At 45.2% G+C, this 21,134-nt stretch overlaps 1 protein-coding gene across 9 annotated transcripts in view; it reads left to right on the top strand.

Moving 5' to 3' along the window:
• The window catches only part of ncor2 (nuclear receptor corepressor 2), a 179,569-nt gene that overhangs the window by 44,489 nt on the left and 113,946 nt on the right, over nt 1-21,134 (top strand). For all 9 annotated transcript variants that reach the window (XM_063195366.1, XM_063195356.1, XM_063195357.1 and 6 more), the window contains exons 3-4: nt 755-873; nt 15,740-15,917. In XM_063195366.1, the coding sequence (XP_063051436.1) occupies nt 755-873; nt 15,740-15,917 (297 nt within the window). The remainder of the gene's footprint in view (nt 1-754; nt 874-15,739; nt 15,918-21,134) is intronic.

The raw sequence follows: 21,134 nt of genomic DNA, 5'->3' as shown, positions 1-21,134 counted from the left end.
CTCCCCCCTTCCCCAGTGTCTCCGCTTCAATCCATTCTCCATCCAGAAACCCATTTATTCCTGTCTTGAAACCTGTGCTTGTCTTCCCAAGGCAGTGGCCAGGCCGCCCAGCCCACACCCCTGTGGAGAGAGCAGCAGTCTCCCAACACTCCCTCTCCCTCCTGTCCCAGCATGCTTTGCACTCCACTGTGCTCCTCCAGCCCATATGGTGGTGGCTGCTAATGTTGAGTTGTGTGTTGGGTATGGGTTGTGTTACATACTGTAGGGCCAGCCTGCTGGTCTTGTCTGTGTTTGTATGTTTTTATTGTTTTATTGTATGCTTTTTTTGTGATGTGCCTCAATACTAAATAACCCAGAGTAAATTGTTTGATTTAATGAAGCCTCTGGTGCTTTTCAAGGTATGTGCTTGTCTTGTAGGTAGGCCTATGTACGTTTTAGTAGGCTATGATCCATGTGTTCAAAGGCGGGCAACAAAATGAACATTGTTCCACCCATTGAAGCCTGATGACTCGTATATGTTGTTTAACCTTTGGTGCCTGGAGACACATATACACTGCATTCTGGCTCTTGAAATTTTAACCTTTTTAATAAAAACGTGGGTATGTTTTTATGTGCGTCAGAGGCTAAGATATTTAGGTTTTTATAGGCTGAGGGCAACTTTCCCAACAAGGGCTTAGGCATTCAGCAGGCGTTTTTTGCAGGTGCTTTAGGCATCAATGGGTTAATATTTGTGTGTGTGTGTGTGTGTTTTCAGGATGTTGGACTGGTGGACTACCATCCGCACTCCCGCGACTACCCAGCGCACCTGGCCCTGTCCCAGCCACACCGCCGCAGGCCCTCCCTGCTCTCAGAGTTCCAGCCAGGCAGCGAAAGGTGAGTGGTGTTGTAACAAACACACAAACACATCGCCCTGGCCGGGGCCGTACAGTCAACCACTACATGCAATACCATTACCCTTCCTGGCGCCAGAAAGTGTGGAGCCTCACGTCACTTTGTAGAATTATAGCTTTTTGCTGAGGCTGGCGATATATTGCAATGATCAAAACATATTTTCCTTGTATGACCTGTGCATATGAAGAAATTGATAATAAAAGCTGACTTGACTTGACTTATACACAGGATTTGATGTCAAATTGACATGCTTCCAAACCAGAAACACTGTGAGAAATATCTCAGTTTCTCTTGTATATCTCAATTTTCTAGCTGATTGAATCCTGTGCATGATGTCACAAGAGGTACAAACATCCCTCATCATGCCATCTCTGGTTGACCTCAATATTTTATCCACTGATCTGATCAAGCGTATTTATTTAAACACCCCAGCCCTACTTTGTGCTTTGGATTTATAACAGGATATGAAGGGAAGGTGTGGCAGCCAGCGATTAGAAACGGAAAAAAAAAGATAAAAAAGGAAATCCATTGCTGTGTTGCGTCATATCGTCAGCAATGTCCTCACACCCTTTGGTGTGTACATATTTGCTCTGTCATTGCCAGTTATGCCCAGAGATAAGCAAAGGAGACAGATGAAGGTGGCCGATAAGAGGTCTATTGAGCAACAAGTGCCAGCGCCCTCTGTTACACACACGCGCACACACACACACGCGCGCGCACACACACACACACTCACGCACACAAACACAGTCACGCACACACACACACGCACACGCACACGCACACATTCACATTCACATTCACGCACACAAACACAGTCACACACACAAACAGCACACGCGCACACACACACACACACCACACACACACACACACACACACACACACACACACACACACACACACACACACACACACACACACACACACACACACACACACACACACACACACACAGGGTGGCTCATGCTGTGTTGGCACTATTCACATTCTAGGTACAGAGGAGCCAGTCATGGTGTTCCTGTCACGCTATCCTCTTAGCATTTCTTAGAAGTATTAACTCTAATTCCCTCACTTGCTATTGTTCTTTGAAGGCTGTGTGTGTTTCTGGGTATGCTGAGGTTAGAGGTGTATGTGTGGGTTTTCAAGGTTTGCTTCTGAAGTGTTGTGAAGTTCCCATAACGGTTGTAATTAGCTTAACTGCAGAAAACCCTGCCAAATGGCTGATATTCCCCGTTTTTACCTGCAGACTGCCATCCGAAGCAGCCCAATTGCTGGTAACTAACCGCCCGATCTGGCAACACTGCTGATAGTAGTGAAATGCCACGGCATTCTCAACTTGGTTCAATTGAGGCTGGCAGTTGTGGTGGCATGTTGATGAGTATCTCAGTAATTCAACCACAAATGAAGCCAAGCATCTCAGAGCCCTGACGGGACAGATAAGTCAGTACACACTACGTCGCCTTAGGATTATAGGGTTCTATCTGACTTTTGACCAGTTCTGAGATATTGAGGTTTAAAGATTTTGCACTCTGTAGATCAGAAGTGGCATATGGAATAGGTTTGTTTGATACACTAGACTCAAAGACACCTTCAATGAACTGTAAATCTAAAATATTAAAATCATCGAACATTTGGAAGTGGTGTTTTTTAAAACAGGTAAAATGTAGATAGAACCTTATTGCACTGAAATCGCAAAATGTTTTTAGGATTATAAGGTTCTATCTACCAAAACATCAGAATTAACAATAATTTCTGAACAAAACTCATAGATTACTAATAAAATAATTGTAACAACACTGTTTAAAGAAAATTAAGTGGTATTTGGAGATTGCAGGCCACTGTATGTATTGCTGTAAGATGCGATTTTGCACTGTATAATTGGGGCAGTCTGTAGATCATAATTGGCATATGGAACATGTTAATTTGATACACTAGAGTTAAAGACACCTTAAATGAACTCTAAATCTGAAATATTTAAATCATTGAACTTTGGGAAGTGGTGTTTTTTAAACAGGTAGAATGCAGATAGAACCTTACCGCAAAATGTTTTTAGAATTATAGGGTTCTATCTACCAAAACATAGAAATTAACAATGATTTCGGAACAAAACTCATAGATTACTAATACAATGGTTGTAACAACACTATTTAAAGAATATGAATTGGCATTTGGAGATTTCAGGCCACTGAAGGCCTATATATAGCCTATATGTATATATTGTATGTATTTATACAATACCCGTAGTTAGATAGAGTTTAACCTAGATATTAGAAACCCTTGGTTATTAGGGGTTCAGGGGCTTGTCCCCCAAGAAAATGAGGGGGAGGGGGGGGCGGGGGGGGAGAGAGAGTCAAATTTTAACACAATATCAGAATGGCCCATGGCCCAGTGTGGTGGAGAACCTATGTCCCAAGGGCCGTAATCATCTTATCCGGGCCCGATATACTTTTAATGTTATGCAGCTTCACATGAAATATGACATATTTTGTAAAGTATTCTTAGGAATTACATTTGCAATACAATTAAGTTGCATTTTCAGGGGACCTAGTGAAGGTGGGGTCTGTTGTAAAGGTGGCCGTCTTCAATATAAGCCTAAAGTGCAGGGGGGGGATCCTGGTTTGTGTTCATAGTACAGATATAAAAGTTTCTCCACCCCTGGCCAAGTGGTTAAGGAGACTAATTGTTACAGGTTCAAATCCCACCATCTCACTCCCTGGCTGAGATGTCCTTGAGCAAGAAACCTAACCCCTTACTTCTCCAGGGACTATAGCCAATACCCTGTACAAATACCCTGTACTGTAAGTCCCTTTGGATGAGGGCCTAATGTTATGTAATGTACTGTAAAATATATACCAGGTACAGATCTGTCAGCACTGCAATACAATTCAAATGTGCATTACAGTCAATGTTTTTGTATAGTATGGAGGTATGTATCTAACATATTGCATTTACTGCAGTAAAGGTGTACTTGTTAGACTATTCCAGGGCTCCATATAATAAATTACAACAGGTACCTGCTTTTCACATTCAGGGAATGAATAATGATATGCACAATGTTTTAAAAGTGGATGATGAGGTTTAGGGCCCCCTTGGTTCTTGGGTCACTTGGCCTGGGTGGGTCGGTGTAATCTATCATTGAGCCCACAACATTATCTTAATAAATAGGCCTAATATGCTAAAAGCCACTAAAAAATCTTAACATCAGCTTAATTTACCAAAAAGTAAAGGTCCAATAGGATATACAGCACCTGTTCCACAGATGGCACCTGGGAAAGGCTAGCCATGGCAAGATTAGATAGAGCTAGCTAGATAGAGAGATTTTATTTTAACGTTTGTCCCATTATTGCAGTGGGAACCAAAAAGTGTAAAAATAATAATAATTAGTGACCCAAAGCCATAGTATATTAAATGGTTAGATAATACCATGCTGGTACGCCATGCGCAACCAGCGAGCACTTGGTCAAATACGAACACTGCAAGTCTACAACACGTGCGTAACGTAAGGTTTACCGTCATTATACCTTCCCATATAAATAGGGACTGCTTGGCTCAGTAAAATCGACTGTGATGGCATCTCATCGCGTAAGGTAGGCCTAATATTGATAGCTAGTTTGGTCATGTCCATGATAGCCTACTACTGGCTACTTTTTGAGCAATTCTGACCCAACGCAACGCAAAACCTAATGTTGCCTCACGTAAGCACAGCTAATTGGCAAGCATGGGATTAAGAATTGCCACGTTTGTTCTTTGAATGTGTTTCGACTTCAACTTTCTAATGTGGGCTACATCAGTGTCACCGTAAGTTGCAAGATCTGTCCAACTTGGTGCATAGCTCCGCCTTTTGCTGATTAAATAAGTGGGGGCGCATTGGAGTCGCCATCCTTGCTTTGAATGGCAAACAGAAGCTCATATTTGCAAGATTTTGCGAGGCAATGGTAGCACTGAGACTGGAGACATGCGTTGGTATCATAACAAACGAAAAAGCAGCTGATTAGCCGCTTTGCAAAGCTGCTACGTTCAATTGCGTCAGATAGAACCCTATAATTCTAAGTTGAAGTGCGGTTTTGCAGATAGAACCTTATGGTTCTGAGGATTAAACGGTGAAAAATGCATAAAACGTTTCAAAACATATTCTAGGATGTAAAGCAGTGTTACTATAATATGTCTATGGCAATAACTCAATTTCGACCAAAATGTCAGATAGAACCTTATAATCCTAGAGCGACGACATGCTAGCCACCAGCTCTTCAATGAAAACCTCAAACTACTGGGCTTGCAATTACAGAAGGAAGAGGCACTGAACAACTACTGGAGTTGGTACACTGGTTTGATATCGTCTCGCTCTCCTGGCACAATGTCTTTTTAGCGAGAGACTGAGGTTGGTGCTGTCAAGTGCTTTGGGCACATTTGCAGCCTGGAGGCATGGTTATGAGCATTGTTTCAGGACAATATTAGAATTCATGATGGCTGTGTTGTAGCATAAACACTGATCTAGCATACATGCTCTAATGATTCAATGATGCTTGCAGCTGCATTATACTACCGTATGTGTGTGTGTGTGCACGTTTGTGCATACTAGGGGTCGACCGATACAGGTTTTTTAATAGCCGATGCAATACCAATTTTATCAAATTGAGGTAGAACTTGCAACATTTAAACATCCACTCTAACAATCAAGTAATGTCTAACAATCAAGTAATACAAAAATAAAGTGTCTTGGTGCTTTTACAAAAAGCTGAATGACATAAAATAATTGCATATCGGCCAAAACCACACGCGTATCGGCCGATACGATACACTTAAAAAATGCAAATATCGTCCCGATACCGATATATATATCGGTCTATCCTTATTGCATACTGGTGTGTGTGTGTGTGTGTGATTACGAGTGTGTTTCAATGATTAACCTATGAAATAAAGCTTTGCCTATATGCTCTCGCTGTATGGTTACTGTAGTCCTGAAACACGTAACTACTGTGATAGAAGTGGCGAAGATGCTGTTTTGCTGTGTATGAGCAGCACTCCAATGAGTCCATTTCCCAGTCCAACTAGCCTAGCTGTTGGATGAGAAATGCTCTATTGAGGTTTATTTGATAGGTACAGATACACATCATGTAGACTATACAAACCCAACAGAATAGCACATAGAATTTTTAGCCTCGGCTAATTTCCAATGCCCGTTGGAGGTACGGCCAGTCTCTCTCTCAGGCCTCCACAGCTCAGCTCTGGCCTTGGGATTGTTCTCAGGCATCCAGCAGCCCCCGCAGTAAGTCAGATCCGCCGCCTCCGGCGCTGCTCAGAGCAGGAAATTCTCCTCGCTGGAGGAGCACCTGCACTCTTATCACGCACACTCATCAGCCCAGCTATGACACAGGCACTCATGGAACGCGGTGTGTGTGCTTGTTTTACTGTACTGTGTGTGTGTGCGTGTGTATTTATTGTGTGCGTCTGTGTGTGTGTGTGTGGATAATCCAGCCCCCTCTTCTCAATTTTAGGGCTTTCCAGCTGTGTGTGTCTATGTTTGTGTTTCACTTAGGTTTTCTTTTGAGTGTGGGCAGGCCGTTGATTTTAGCTTGTTGAGCAACTACCGCCCGTACCAGTTTATTCTCTGTCAGTCAATACATGGACAGTAGATAATGAAATATTAGTAATGGCCTGGGGAATGACCAGAAATGTACAGTAGTTAGTTATGCAGAGGTACATGTTTCCTTTATCAGTGCAGTTTATACTGTATTTGCTGGTACAATTGGTCATGAATCTCTCTGATACTATGCGTTAAACATAAACTATGGTTAATATTTGGTTATCGGCATTCCATCGTCATTCCTATTAGTCTGCGGTCATAAACCCTGTTGCTACATGACCGTTAGAAGAAGATGATTTGGTATGTAACAAAAATTGAATTGTCGACTATTGAATTGTCCATATCCGCATTGCCGAATCGATTATTGTTGACACCACTACTAATATGGTGCTCCTAGATAGCAACACTAGTGCGTAGGGGTGTAAATCACAGCCTCCACGTCGATACGATACGGTATCGATTTCTTAAAGTAGGGACTATTTTCGATACTTCAGAATTCCCCACGATACGATTTGATTCTATTCCATTCTTTCCAATTACTTTTCCACTTCTATGATGTTCTGGAGCTAGGGCATTGGACAGTGGGGAGCGATTAGATTATTTTCGATGCTTAAGAATGCAATGCTACTAAATCGCCGGCCGATGCATCGATACATTTCGATCATTATTCACATCACTAGTGCGTAGCACTGTCACCATCAGCGTGTCTGCTCTACTCTGGCTTCAGTTCACTGGGCTGCATCGTCCTTCATGCTTCCATTTTATTTTTGTCCTTCTGTGTCTGTCTGTCTGTCTGTGTCTGTCTCTCTCTCTCTCTCTCTCTCTCTCTCTCTCGCTCTCTCTCTCTCTCTCTCGCTCTCTCTCGCTCTCCCTCCCTCTCTGTCCGTCTCTCTTTCTACTTCCACCCCATCCCATTTTCCCGTCCCTGCTCTGTTTTTCCCTTGTGTGTGTGTGTGTGTGTGCGCGTGTGTGCGCGTGTGTGCGCGTGTGTGCGCGTGTGTGCGCGTGTGTGCGCGTGTGTGTGTGTGTGTGTGTGTGAGTGTGAGTGTGAGTGTGAGTGTGAGTGTGAGTGTGAGTGTGAGTGTGAGTGTGTGTGTGTGTGTGTGTGTGTACGCTGACAAATATCCCCATGGATCAGATTATGTTGCACGCTCGTGCATGAGGGTGAGCCAGGAGAAAGAAGAGAGGGGGGAGGGGAGACACACAGTGTGTGAGTGTGTGAGTGTGTGTGTGTGTGTGTGAGTGAGTGAGTGAGTGAGCTAGAAAGGGGGGTGAGTGGGCTAAAAGCCACTGTGTGATTATGTGATTATGTAAGTGCCAAGCCTCCATGGAAATGAGAGGAAGTGGAAGAGAGAGAGAGAGAGAGAGTGTGTGTGTTTGCCGTGCTCGTGCGTGTGTGCGTGTGTGCGCGTGTGCACGTGTGCATGTGTGTGTGTGTGTGTGTTGAGGCATTAGCACATCTGGGGTTCCTTTTCCTCATAATTAAGATGACACCCGCGGTCACACACACACACACACACACACACACACACACACACACACACACACACACACACACACACACACACACACACACACACACACACCTCTCTCTCTCTCTCTTTCATTCTCTCTCTCCTCTGCCCTCATTTTTTTCCCACAGACTGCATTCCTCCCCCGTTCCAGCTTTCATATGCTAATGCAGCCACAGCTTTATTGCCGTAACAGACCAGAAGTGACACAGACAGACACGTACAGACAGACACGTACAGACAGACACGTACAGACAGACACGTACAGACAGACACGTACAGACGCGTACAGACAGAGACAGACGCGTACAGACAGAGACAGACGCGTACAGACAGAGACAGACGCGTACAGACAGAGACAGACGCGTACAGACAGAGACAGACACACACACACACACACAGACAGACAGACACACACACACACAGACACACACACACACACACAGACACACACACACACACACACACACACACAGACACACACACACACAGACACACACACACACAGACACACACACACACAGACACACACACACACACACGCGTGCGCGCACTCACACACACACACCTCCCTCTCCCTCCCCCCTCTCCTTTTCATTGCATCTCTCTCTCTTTTAGTCCATTTCAAACACAGATTCACCACGTTAGCTTGCTGGTGTTAAGATGCCTAATTATTCCACATTCACTTGCAAATCCCATAGCACAGCACAATACTGTTTCAGTACGTGCACTACACTTCAATAAATTGCTCATGGCTTGGAGCTACTACAGGCGTGATGTTGAACGTAGCATTTGAAATGCTCTACTCCAGACCTCTCAGAAGGGTTACAAACTTGCAAAAATGTTTTAATATGCTAAGAAATTGTCATGACAATGCATCACAATACTTATTTTCACAATATACTGCATCGATTCATGACAAGGTATCGTGATACTTATTTTCAATATACTGCATCGATTCATGACAATCGATTATTTAACAATAATAAAATTGTATTTGCCACTAGTTAATTTTCAGTAGAGAGTAGGTAATATTTCTGTTGTAATGTAAGCTCTCTCCCAGATGCTAAAATGCTTAAATAAAATCAATTGATTATCAGTCCCTCCAGGAAATCGCGATGTTGCGATCGCGTCGTTTTTCGCAACTTCAACGAATTCCCGCGAATTCTGCGCGAGAGCGCAACTTTAACCAATCACCGCGATTTCCCGCAACTTTGAACACTTTGAACCAATCCATGTTGCGCTGACTTCACTGACGTCGACAAACTTCCTTTCAAAAAGGATAATACAATAAAAAAATACAATAAAAAGTAACCTAGCAATCAGTCCCAGCACTTTACTATGCATGTACAAAGTTGTCGGTGAGGGGAAAAAAACTAATAAATACGAATGTAGGAAACGCCATGTTCTCATTGCGCGTCTGCTCGCATGGTCACAGGAGGGAAAATGTAAGACTAGTCTGGCATAACCAATAGGCCTACATGTGGTAGGCCTACATAAATATACAATTAACACTTCATGACAGTCATACATTACGCCAAGTAGGCCTATATATATAGGGCTCCTACAACAAGATGTGTGTTTTTTTTTTCTAAAGCGGTCCACCTGCTGGACCACTTTGGTGTTTGACTTGTGCGCATACAGAAGGCAACATTTTCCCTCCGAATTGAGATGCGCAAATGCCTTGTCCACAACAAAGGAGTAATTTCCATCCTTCATTGTGAATGCTGCGTGCGTGCCTGGCCGATATAGTAATCTCTTTCGAGCAAATTGTGCTATGGCTGGATACGAGCATTTGGTGACCGTGGTGACCGTGTCGTCAAATCACTTTCGTTTAACCTGGCGCGGTCAAACGGGCAAGAAACACTGAACATGAATAAAACCAGAGCAGACTGGAAAGCTGTGGGAGTAAGTTGGAAAACTACTTTCTGTCTATCCCTCTCCTTCTCTCTTCCTTGCGCGACTGACGGTATTGATTGACAGCTCAGACCTCCGTTCTGCAGGCGACGTGGTGTTTTATAGATAACAATCTCGTCATCTTTTATATTCACAAGAGCACCAAAATTAATATAATTTCTGAGCATTATTCAGCAAGCACCCTTCACAACAGGAAATCTGTGAACTCCTCGTTACATTGAATGATGGTCATCAGCCGTTAATTTAAAGCCGGCTGACGGCGCGGGAGAACAACAACAACACTAGGCCAATGCCTTCTTTTGAAAGCGACCCCTCCCTATTATTTGTGTTGCTTTTGACAAGCTTGAAAATTAAACGCCGACACAAACAGGCAGGTATGTGTAGCAGACGACTCACATTAACCAGGATTTCAGTCAAAAGAGTTCCTGTCACGCACTCTCTTCAACTGGGTGGACATGCCCAATTCCGCCCGCCTACTTATAGTTAATTATGTATCCACTGTTTAAGTCAGGAATGGATATCGACATGATACGAAGTTTGTATGCTTACAATTTGAAACGGTGATGACATTTAAAACAGAGTCAAACGGCCATAAACAGCATTGTAATGAAGGGTGTCGTAATGGCAGCATGAAAGAGATGGAACTTTTCACGACGACATTCTGGCTAAAAACTCGCCCTGGCCGCTTCCCTGCTTTGCTTAAGGACCAAAATTATAATATAAAAATGGAAAGCGTGGGGATAAACACATTAAAAATCGCAACAAAAATCGCACCTTTCACTTCATACCGCAACAAAATCGCAACAACACAGTAAGAAGCTCCGCAACTTTTATCGCGATTTTCTGGAAATCCTCGTGCACCATCTGGTAATTCCGACCGCGAATTTTTGAGAAAATGCCCGCGATTTCCTGGTGGGACTGACTTATGAATGCTACACAGCAACTGGATTATAAGCTGTATTTTTACACATNTACTGTTGTAAATGTCGCAATGCATCGCAACAGTACATGAATCACAATGCATTGTGATAGAATCACATCGTGGCATGTGTATAGCACATTGCATCGTGAACCCTTTGCCAATACCCACCCACAATAGATAGTACCCTTTTTTTATTCTTTTTTTTTAAGCTTGCAGCGCACTGGGTGATCATCACTCTTCTGCTCAACTATGTTTCTACTTAGCCTCCCATGTTGTATCCCTGTAATACCATCACACACACTCTCTTCTCTAATGTTAAGGCATCGATCAAGGGCTTTTGACAGCACACCCTCCCACAGCCCAAGGGTTTGTTATCGTGGAGACTAAAGAATTTAGTGTACAGCCTGGAATGTTTGTGGTGTGTGTGCACCCTCCGAGTGTGTGACATCGCTCCATTCAAAAAATGTTGCCAAGAACACCAACACACACCAACACACCGACACACCAACACACCAACACACAAACACAACAACACACCAACACACCAACACACCAACACACCAACACACACACACACACACACACACACACACACACACACACACACACACACACACACACACACACACACACACACACACACACACCTGGAGTCTAGAAAACAAATCCCAAACGTCAGGTGCTCTTGTTTATCCCTAAGTAGAAACATTGATTGAAATGGGGAGAGCAACATACAGACAGAGGAGCACTGTACTCAGCCAGGGAAACCTGCTCAGACTAGAAACCTCCTGCTCAGACACAGAGATATTCAATGGGTGAGGCTCAAAACTTTTTTTAAGCTAAAAACTTTTTTTGCAAAACAAATTGCTTGTAAAAGCCAAGCCCCCCCAATCTTGCATTAGAACTTGCTCTTTCAGCCGTAACATACCGACATGTTTTAAATCACAAATCTCATGAGCCTGAATGCTGCGTCATGCAGCTTGAGGCGTGTCGGTGTGGGTCAATGTTGCGGCACACAGCATTCGGCATCAATGGGTTAAATAAAAACTCCTCCGCTCGGTCCCAGCTCCACCAATCACCAGTCACCATAAGCACCGCCAGCCGGGCCCGTTCTGTCCTCGACTGTGGTTGGCTGCTGCGGTAGCACAGGCCTGTAAACGCCGCCCGTTGCAGCGAGGAGTCGTTAACACCCCAGAGGCGGTTGACCCGCCACCGACGAGTGATTAATGACGTGTTATTAAATAATCAGGCACGGGGTGTATTTGCGGTGTGTGCTTGTGTGTGTGCTTGTGTGTGTGCTTGTGTGTGTGCTTGTGTGTGTGTGTGTGTGCTTGTGTGTGTGTGTGTGTGCTTGTGTGTGTGTGTGTGTGCTTGTGTGTGTGTGTGTGTGTGCCTGTGTGTGTGTCTGTGCTTGTGTGTGTGTGGGTGCCTGTGTGTGTGTGTGTGCTTGTGTGTGCTTGTTCTTGTGCTTGTGTGTGCTTGTGTGTGTGTGTGTGCGTGCGCGCGTGCGTTTCTCTGTGTGTGTGCGTGTGCGTGTGTGCGTGTGCGTGTGCGTGTGCGCGTGTGCGCGTGTGCGCGTGTGCGTGTGTGCGCGTGTGCGTGCGCGTGTGTGTGTGTGTGTGTGTGTGTGTGTGTGTGTGTGTGTGTGTGTGTGTGTGTGCGCGCGCGCGTGCCGCTTGATGGGGGAGCCATGTCTGGCCCTGGCACTTCCCTGCTGCGACTGCCATTAAAAACTCCTTATCTGCATTACTACTACTCAGAGCTGGCAAGCCATGCTATCTCTCTCTCTCTCTCTCTCTCTCTCTCTCTCTCTCTCTCTCTCTCTCTCTCTCTCTCTCTCTCTCTCTCTCTCTCTCTCTCTCTCGCTCGCTCGCTCGCGTGCGCGCTCCCCCACACACACTCACTCTCTTTCGCTTTCTCGCTCTCTCGCTCTCTCTCCCTCTCTCCCTCTCAGTCACAGTCTCTGACTCAACCACACACACATCCATCCACCCACACTATGCATACAAACACTACTCACACTTGCTTGTGTTTTGTCTTTGTCTTGATGGCTCCCCCTCTCAGTTCTCCCCGATTCCTTTTGAAGACTATTCGGCTGTGATTTTTGGAACGGCATGAAAGACTTGTGGTTTACGGAGCCGGGAAAGAGAGAGAGCGGGATGAGTGGAGGAGTGAGCGGAGGAGTGTGAAGAGGACTGGAGTGGTGGGAAGCCACGCACATCCAGCACCGATAACTTCCTCTCCCCTTTGTGCTGTTTTGGTTTCAGTCAAGTGTGGGATGTGTCGGTTGTGTGTCATTTACCGTATTAACCTCTCGCTCGTCTGGGTGAGGGCCAATCTTGATCTCACCAGCCCGACGGTAACGTTAGCTTTCCTGTGTGTGGCGTGGGGGCGCTATGGAATTGAATGGGGCTCACTTGGTTTTCATGCCAAACTCCATGCGCACACACGCCCTCACACCCTCACTACACTACACTACACACACACACACACACACACACACACACACACACACACACACACACACACACACACACACACACACACACACACACACACACACACACACACACACACACACACACACACACACTCAATTTTAAGAATGCTGTGTTCTAATGTTGCACTTACATTTTTTAAACAAGCACACACGCAGGCACGCACACATATACACACGTGCACACATACGCACGCACACACACACATTCTCGTCTGGCACGCACACAAATATGGTACAGTGCTTTGAGCAGAGCGTGACAGATCAGGTTTCTCCTGGGCCACCCCCATCCCCCAGCCCCCCACCCGGCTGGCTCAGGACTTGGCTCTCTGTAATTGTTAACATTCCAGCCCACCCGCTCTGCTTTCTCTGTGGAGACACACGCACGCAAATATGCACGCACACGCATACATGCACACGCATACATGCACACGCATACACGCACACGCCTACACGCACACGCACACGCATACACGCACACGCATACACACACACGCATACACACACACACACACACACACACCAGCTAGTAAAAACGTGTTTCTGTATCTGTTGTGGAGGGTGTGCCCATCCAAAGGGAGAAGGCTGATGTAGATCCTTGATCGAAAACATTGCTGTCCACAATAAATCTTTCGCAAGAAGTGTGGAAATCGTTTTTGGGGAAAAAAAACCCTTTTTTGAAGTCTTTTTGGGAGCTTGTTAGTAGTTTTCATGAAAGAGCTACTGTATCGCCGTAGTGGACGACAGATGACGTTTTGCTAGAGCCCTCCTGTTAGAACTGCANATCTCTTCTTCAGAGACAAATGGACCGCACTGTGTGCTCAGAGCCACTGGGTTGCCATGGTATCTGTGAAAATTACACACACACACACACACACACACACACACACACACACACACACACACACACACACACACACACACACACACACACACACACACACAGACACATTTATTACTTCCCCGACTGGACTGTACTTGTTGCCCTGTGTGGGAGTAGCCAGAACTCCCCCATCACCATGCCAGTGTGAAAACGCACAGGGATGTGTTAAGTACCATGTGTACACGCATCACGCACGTATGCACGCGCACGCTTCCAGTCTAAGCAGGACACTACTTTCATCTCTGCCTATGGATGAAACCCAAACCCAAGTGTTCAGAAGAGCCGTGTGTGTGTAGTAGTGTGTGTAATAGTGTGTGTGTGCGCGTGGGCTTGCATACAGTCTGTGGCACGTCCTGTCTCGAGGGATTTTTCCCCCTGAGAGTGTGAAAATTTGTGTGAGTGAAACTGGGAAAAGCTCCCGGTCTTTTTAAAACATGGTGTGCAGATGGTGGTCAAAATGCTTTTTTTTTTACTGTACTGTAGTTGGCCCTGCTTTTTAAGCTACATTCACATACAATACTCGCTTCTAGCTCACTCGCTCATGGAGCGTTCTTAAACGTTCCCGCGGGTTTAACTGCCACTGCAAAAGCGAGGAGAACCAAACTCTGCATTCCAATTGGTTATTCGCCTCGCTCCAAGTTAAAATATTTTCAACTCGGAATCCGCCAACATGGCATCGCTTGTACACTCTTCTCCTACTCACCTCCTCGCCTCGCTGGAACACGTAGACATTCTATTGCAAGTAACTGGCAGCGACGTATGTGAACGAGGCTTTACATTCGGGCCCAGCCCTACCTCTTACAAAGCTGCAGATCTCAGTGTAAACTAACGCTACCCATAAATCTGCATATCCCAGTGTTGGCAACGTTACCCATGAATGGATTGTTTTCATACCGTATTGAGAACGGTGTATCTTAGTGTTAACTACATTACCCATCAATCTGTTGTTTAACATATTAAGAACTACGCGTCTCTTGAGTGTTACCTACATTAAGTAACGACATATCTTATGAACGCTTTCGTTTATCAAGAGGATACACATAGGATTTTTTTTTTCAAATCCTATGTGGAATTTTCTTTTCAGTGCACAAGATTCAATAACAAACACCCTAACAGCTGAGTATCTCAGTGTTGACTACATTTTCCATAAATCTTTTTTTTTTACATAATGAGCTGCATATCTCAGAGACTGCATTAGCCATAAATCCATTGTTTTTATGATAAGCACATTGTATCTCAATGTTGAAAGTGAAAGCCCACCTGGGAAACTCCAACTCCCATGTCATTGTGACACAGCACTCCCCAGCACACAAGTGTTCACTGCACACAACGAAATTGCATTTTATGCCTCACCCGTGCAAGGTTGTTGACTACATTACCCATAGACCCATTGTGTTTTTGCACAATGAGCTGCATATCTCTGAAACTGCGCAAGCCATAAATTCATTGTTTTGATGATAAGCACATCGAATCTCAGTGTTGACTACATTACCCATAAACCCATTGTGTGTTTGTTTGTTTCTCCCTGCAGGGGTCAAGAGGTGCACATCCGCTATGACCACATCTACATGCCCGAGGCTAATAGCCAATCAGAGGTGGACTACGCGGAGATCAAGCGCCCGCGTCTGGAGATGGGGCCGGAGGCTCTGATGCGCCACCAGGGACACCGCCCTCCATTGCCCATGTCTAGCGCTGAGGATGCAGCCAAGGTCAGTCTCACACTCAAGCAAACACACACACACACACACACACACACACACACACACACACACACACACACACACACAGACACACACACACACACACACACACACACAAACTTTGAGGAACGCCCCTGTCCAACACAGAGGACACCTCCAAGGTCAGTCACGCACAAGCAAACACACACAAATACACGCACAAGCAAACACATACAAATACACACACACACTTACACACATACACATACACACACACTAGGGTGCATCAGTTGCCCCCTATGAAAAGATATTGCCTTGGCCCTATAGTAAAAATGTTCTACACCCAGTAAAAACACACTGTGTAAAATATTTTGAAATTTGGATGAAGTCTACCGGGGCCACCAGCCCCATGAAAATACAAAATAATGGTGATAGTCAGAATCTTGGAATAGAAATGGACATTTTGTTGCATAAAGCTACCCAATAAAAAACATATTGTCTCAGCTCTGTGATAAAAATGTTCTATGCACAGTAAAATCACTCTGTGTAAAATCTGTTGAAATTTAGATGAATTCTACCGGGTCCACCAGCCCCATGAAAATAGAAAATAATGGTGATAGTCAAAATCTTGGATAGAAACAGGGCTGGACTGGCCATCTGGCATGGCGGGCATTTCCTGGTGAGCCCCGCACCCTCGTGGGCCCCCATTTTTTTTATTTTTTACATTACTGAAAATAGGGGCCCATGAGGGTGCGGGGCCCACCGGTGAGTCAGTTCTCCGGCACTAATAATAATGAGGGGCCCCCCTTAAATCCAAAAGTGCCCGGGCCCTATTTATCGCCCAGTCCAGCCCTGAATAGAAATGGACATTTTGCTGCATATTGTCTCAGCTGTGTGATAAAAAAAAAATTCTATGCACAGTAAAATCACTCTGTGGAAAATGTGTTGAAATTTAGATTAATTCTACTGGGTCCACCAGGCCCATGAAAATACAAAACAATGGTGATAGTGATGGGCAACCTGGATTCCAAAGTCCAGTGCCACATATTCCAAATATAGCCAATATAATGAACCAGCTGACCCACTGCCAGTATCAAGCAAGAGATTGCGAAGTTGTATGACTTTTGTGTGCTTCACCTGTGGGCCTACAGGATTGTACAGGTAGCTGTTAATACCTGGTGGAGCATCTGTACTAAAGCTGTGAATGCTCCTTGGAATGACCTGTGTTTTTTTTTAAAGAAATCCCTGCAGTAGTTCAATAGAGTACATACAATACAACTGTATGTGATGTTGGAAAGAGTGGCTTCCCAAAACCTGTACTTAAGTGGCTTCTAGGTATGTCATGGGTATCACCAGGTCCAGAGTCCATTGCCAAGGGCCTCTCAGGTAAGTTATGGTAAAACTCATCTGATGGAGTAAAGTGAAATACTACCACAGGCGATGGGATAAAGAAGTAATGGCACTCTTCAATACAGTTGTATTGACTGCTTTGTAGCCTAGGCATTCCAAGGAACATTCACAGCTTTAGTACAGATGTTCCTCCATGAATTGTAGGCCCACAGGTGAAACACACAAATATAACAGTCATGCAGCTTTGCAATCTCTTGCTTGATACTAGCAGTGGTCCAAGGCAGCAAGGAATTGATGTTGTGTTGCAAAAGAGCAAATTTGCCTAAATATAGCAGTTTGACCATCAGTCTGTCCTGAGACTGAAGTCTGTGTAAGTGGATCAACTGAATACACAACCTGCTTAGATATTCCTTCTGTTTGTGCTCCCAATACAGGTGATCTCACTAATTACCTCATCAACCTGGCTTAAGTGGTAATTAGGCTCAGCTGGTTCATTATATTGGCTGGGGCAAATGTGTCACGCGGTTTTTCCACCTCTGTTTTAAGACAATGGCAAACCTAGATTCAAAAGCTACAATCCAGTGCCACAGATTTCAAATTACCTGGTTTTACCTGTCCAATTGCCCTAACTGGAAAGGTAAAACTAGGTATGTCATTTGGAATATGTGGCACTGGACTTCAGCTTTGCAATCCGGGTTGCCCATCACCATCACCATTATTTTGTATTTTCATGGGCCTGGTGGACCCGGTAGAATTCATCTAAATTTCAACATATTTTACACAGAGTGATTTTACTGTGCATAGAACATTTTTATCACAGAGCTGAGACAATATGTTTTTTATTGGGTAGCTTTATGCAGCAAAATGTCCATTTCTATTCCAAGATTCTGACTATCACCATTATTTTGTATTTTCATGGGGCTGGTGGCCCCGGTAGACTTCATCCAAATTTCAAAATATTTTACACAGTGTGTTTTTACTGGGTGTAGAACATTTTTAACATGGGGCCAAGGCAATATCTTTTCATAGGGGGCATCTGATGCACCCTAGCGCACACACACACACAAACGCACGTTGAGAAGCGCCCCTGTCCAGCACAGAGGACACCTCCAAGGTCAGTCTGGTAAAGGCTCGCTATGTCACTACCATCCTGTCTAGCCAGGTACCTGTCCTGTCTTGTCCCGTCTCAGTCACTCATGCACTGGCAGGATGCTACCGCCTGCTTCTTTCAGGCACGTTGATGTCTGATGATGGACAGACTGCTATGTGTCTGGACTGGAGAATATAGATCATTTTTTTCGACTCGCGTACACTGTTCATACCCAAAAGCAAGATTTATTTTCTCCGTGGGAGGCAAACATTGATTATAAGTTTAAAGGAATTATATTAAGTTAGGCTGCGGTCACCTACAACACGCATATTCTCTAGAGGCCTTCCTTTTCAGAATTGCTGTTATTGTCCGCTGATGTGCTAACTAATATCAAAATCGGCATTTAGGAGAAATGACTCAGACTAAAAAAGAAACATTTCTGACGTCCTGTAGATTACACAGTAATCATGATTCATCAACTATTTCAAAATTTAGTTCCATAGTGTACAGATGGTGAGAGAAAGATACCCCTGCTCGTGATTCAGGTCCTGACATTTCATGTGGCATTTCAACACAGGAGGCTTTGCGAAAGCCTTTTGTCTCTTTCCCAATGCGTCGTCGTTGTCTGTTTGTGATTGACACATGAGAACTGAAAGGACTACAATTCACACCGTACATTTTCACCATAGTCATAAACGACTGAAAGAACATGCATCTTTCTCACACACATCCCCCCTTTCTTTCTCTCTCGCTCTGCGTGCGTCTGTCTGTCTGTCTGTCTGTCTGTCTGTCTGTCTGTCTCGTCTCTCTCGTCTGTCTCGTCTGTCTGTCTCGTCTGTCTGTCTCGTCTGTCTCTCTCTCTCTCTCTCTGTCTCGTCTGTCTCTCTCTCTCTCTCTCTCTCTCTCTCTCTCTCTCTCTCTCTCTCTCTCTCTCTCTCTCTCTCTCTCTCTCTCTCTCTCTCTCTCCATTTAAAATGATACTGCAGCCATGATTTACATGGCATCCCTCCTCCAACACTGAGCAACACAAGCACTAAAGGACAGCAGACGACACTTTTGACCAAGGAGAGTAGATACAGGAGGGCTTACTGACATCATAACAGCGTAGTACGAAATGATGGCAAGGGGAGTACGGAAATTTTATTCTTCTACGATCAGTATTGGAAGCATCAGGGAAGTATGCAATGCCACTTCCGCGAGGGTCGGAGAGTGGAACAGGTCATAGGACAGCGTGAATGTTTGTCAGCTGTCCTTAATTATTCCCAGCAATTAGTGCTGACCAACAGCTGCAGTTAATTTGGCCACAAACTCAACACTGACAACCGGATATCCTCTTTCGGCACATTTTCGCGGAGTTTCCGGATTTTGCGGAGTACGGAAATTGTATCCATCACGGTCTCGCACCCACTGACCATGCGCAAGGGAGTTAATTTTCCATCCACTCGTGTCCTCAGGCAACGCCCCCGTACTACACCGTGGCCAATGCATTTCCCCCCCCGAGAGATTGTTCTTCTGTGTTGACTTTCTTTGCTTCTGACTGAGATCCTGTCTCCATCCTCTCTCACTCCTCCTCACTCTCACTCCGCTCTCTCTCTCTCTCTCTCTCTCTCTCTCTCTCTCTCTCTCTCGCTCTCTCTCTCGCTCTCTCGCTCTCTCGCTCTCTCGCTCTCTCGCTCCTCTTTCACTCCATGTAAATGAGCTCAGCTGTGTTGATTTGATTTCCGCTCTATTCAGCTGAAAGGACCTGCTGTGGTCCTCCGACACACACACACACACACACACACACACACACACACACACACACACACACACACACACACACACACACACACACACACACACACACACACACACACACACACACACACACACACACACACACACACACACACACACAGATCCAGCTGGTATGGCTGCATGTGGGCAGTGGGAGAAAAAAAAGTGCCTTGAAGTAACAAGACCCACTGTCATACTGCAGGTCTAATTAACTCTCGGATTAGAAATGAGGAGGCAGACTTTGATTGGACGCTTTGGAGGAACGGGGGGGGGGCATTCATCAGAATGATTGACAGGCCAGTCTGTTGCCTTGGAGGGGGTTGTCTTGTTGTCCTGTCTTGTCCAGTGCCATGCTGGAGATATGTTGAGAAATGTGGAGCTTCTTAAGGGGTTAACTGTTCTGACTGACGCCACTCCTGCCTTCCAGCTTTTGAGTGCACAATGATATTGATCTCTCCTTATCCATCTTCTGTTCTTTTGTAACCCTGTCGTGTGTCCATCTCACCCTGCCCCACGTCTTTTTGTCTCTGTCTGTGTCTGTCTGTGTCTGTCTGTGTCTCTCTGTGTCTGTCTGTGTCTCTCTGTGTCTCTCTGTGTCTCTCTGTGTCTCTCTGTGTCTCTCTGTGTCACTCGCTCCCTCCCTTCCTCCTCTCCCCCATTTCCCTTCTGTGCCTGTATCTCCATCTCTCCATCTCTCCATCCTCCTCCTCCTCCTCCTCCTTTACTACTGCTACTCTACAGTCCCGCTCTCTCTCTCTCTCTCTCTCTCTCTCTCTCTCTCTCTCTCTCTCTGCAGTCCTGGCAGTATCCTTGGTGAGTGGTGTTAGGTGTAGTGGAGATTAGGCCTAGTAGTAGTAGAGGCCTGTAGGGCCTTGAGCTGTGTGCCTCACCCCTGGGTGGAAACGGGGTCATGGAGGTCGCTGCCCTGGAGACCGGCCGGCCTAGCCAGAAGAGATGAGATGAGATGGGATGAGATGGGATGAGGCCCAGATGAGGCCAATTTCTCCAGTCAGGTCTTAAATGTCACTCAT

This window comes from Engraulis encrasicolus, chromosome 3, assembly GCF_034702125.1.
Source record: "Engraulis encrasicolus isolate BLACKSEA-1 chromosome 3, IST_EnEncr_1.0, whole genome shotgun sequence".
Taxonomy (NCBI): domain Eukaryota; kingdom Metazoa; phylum Chordata; class Actinopteri; order Clupeiformes; family Engraulidae; genus Engraulis; species Engraulis encrasicolus.
Note: the sequence above shows the minus strand (reverse complement) of the source record. Positions and strands in the feature narration are given on the sequence as shown.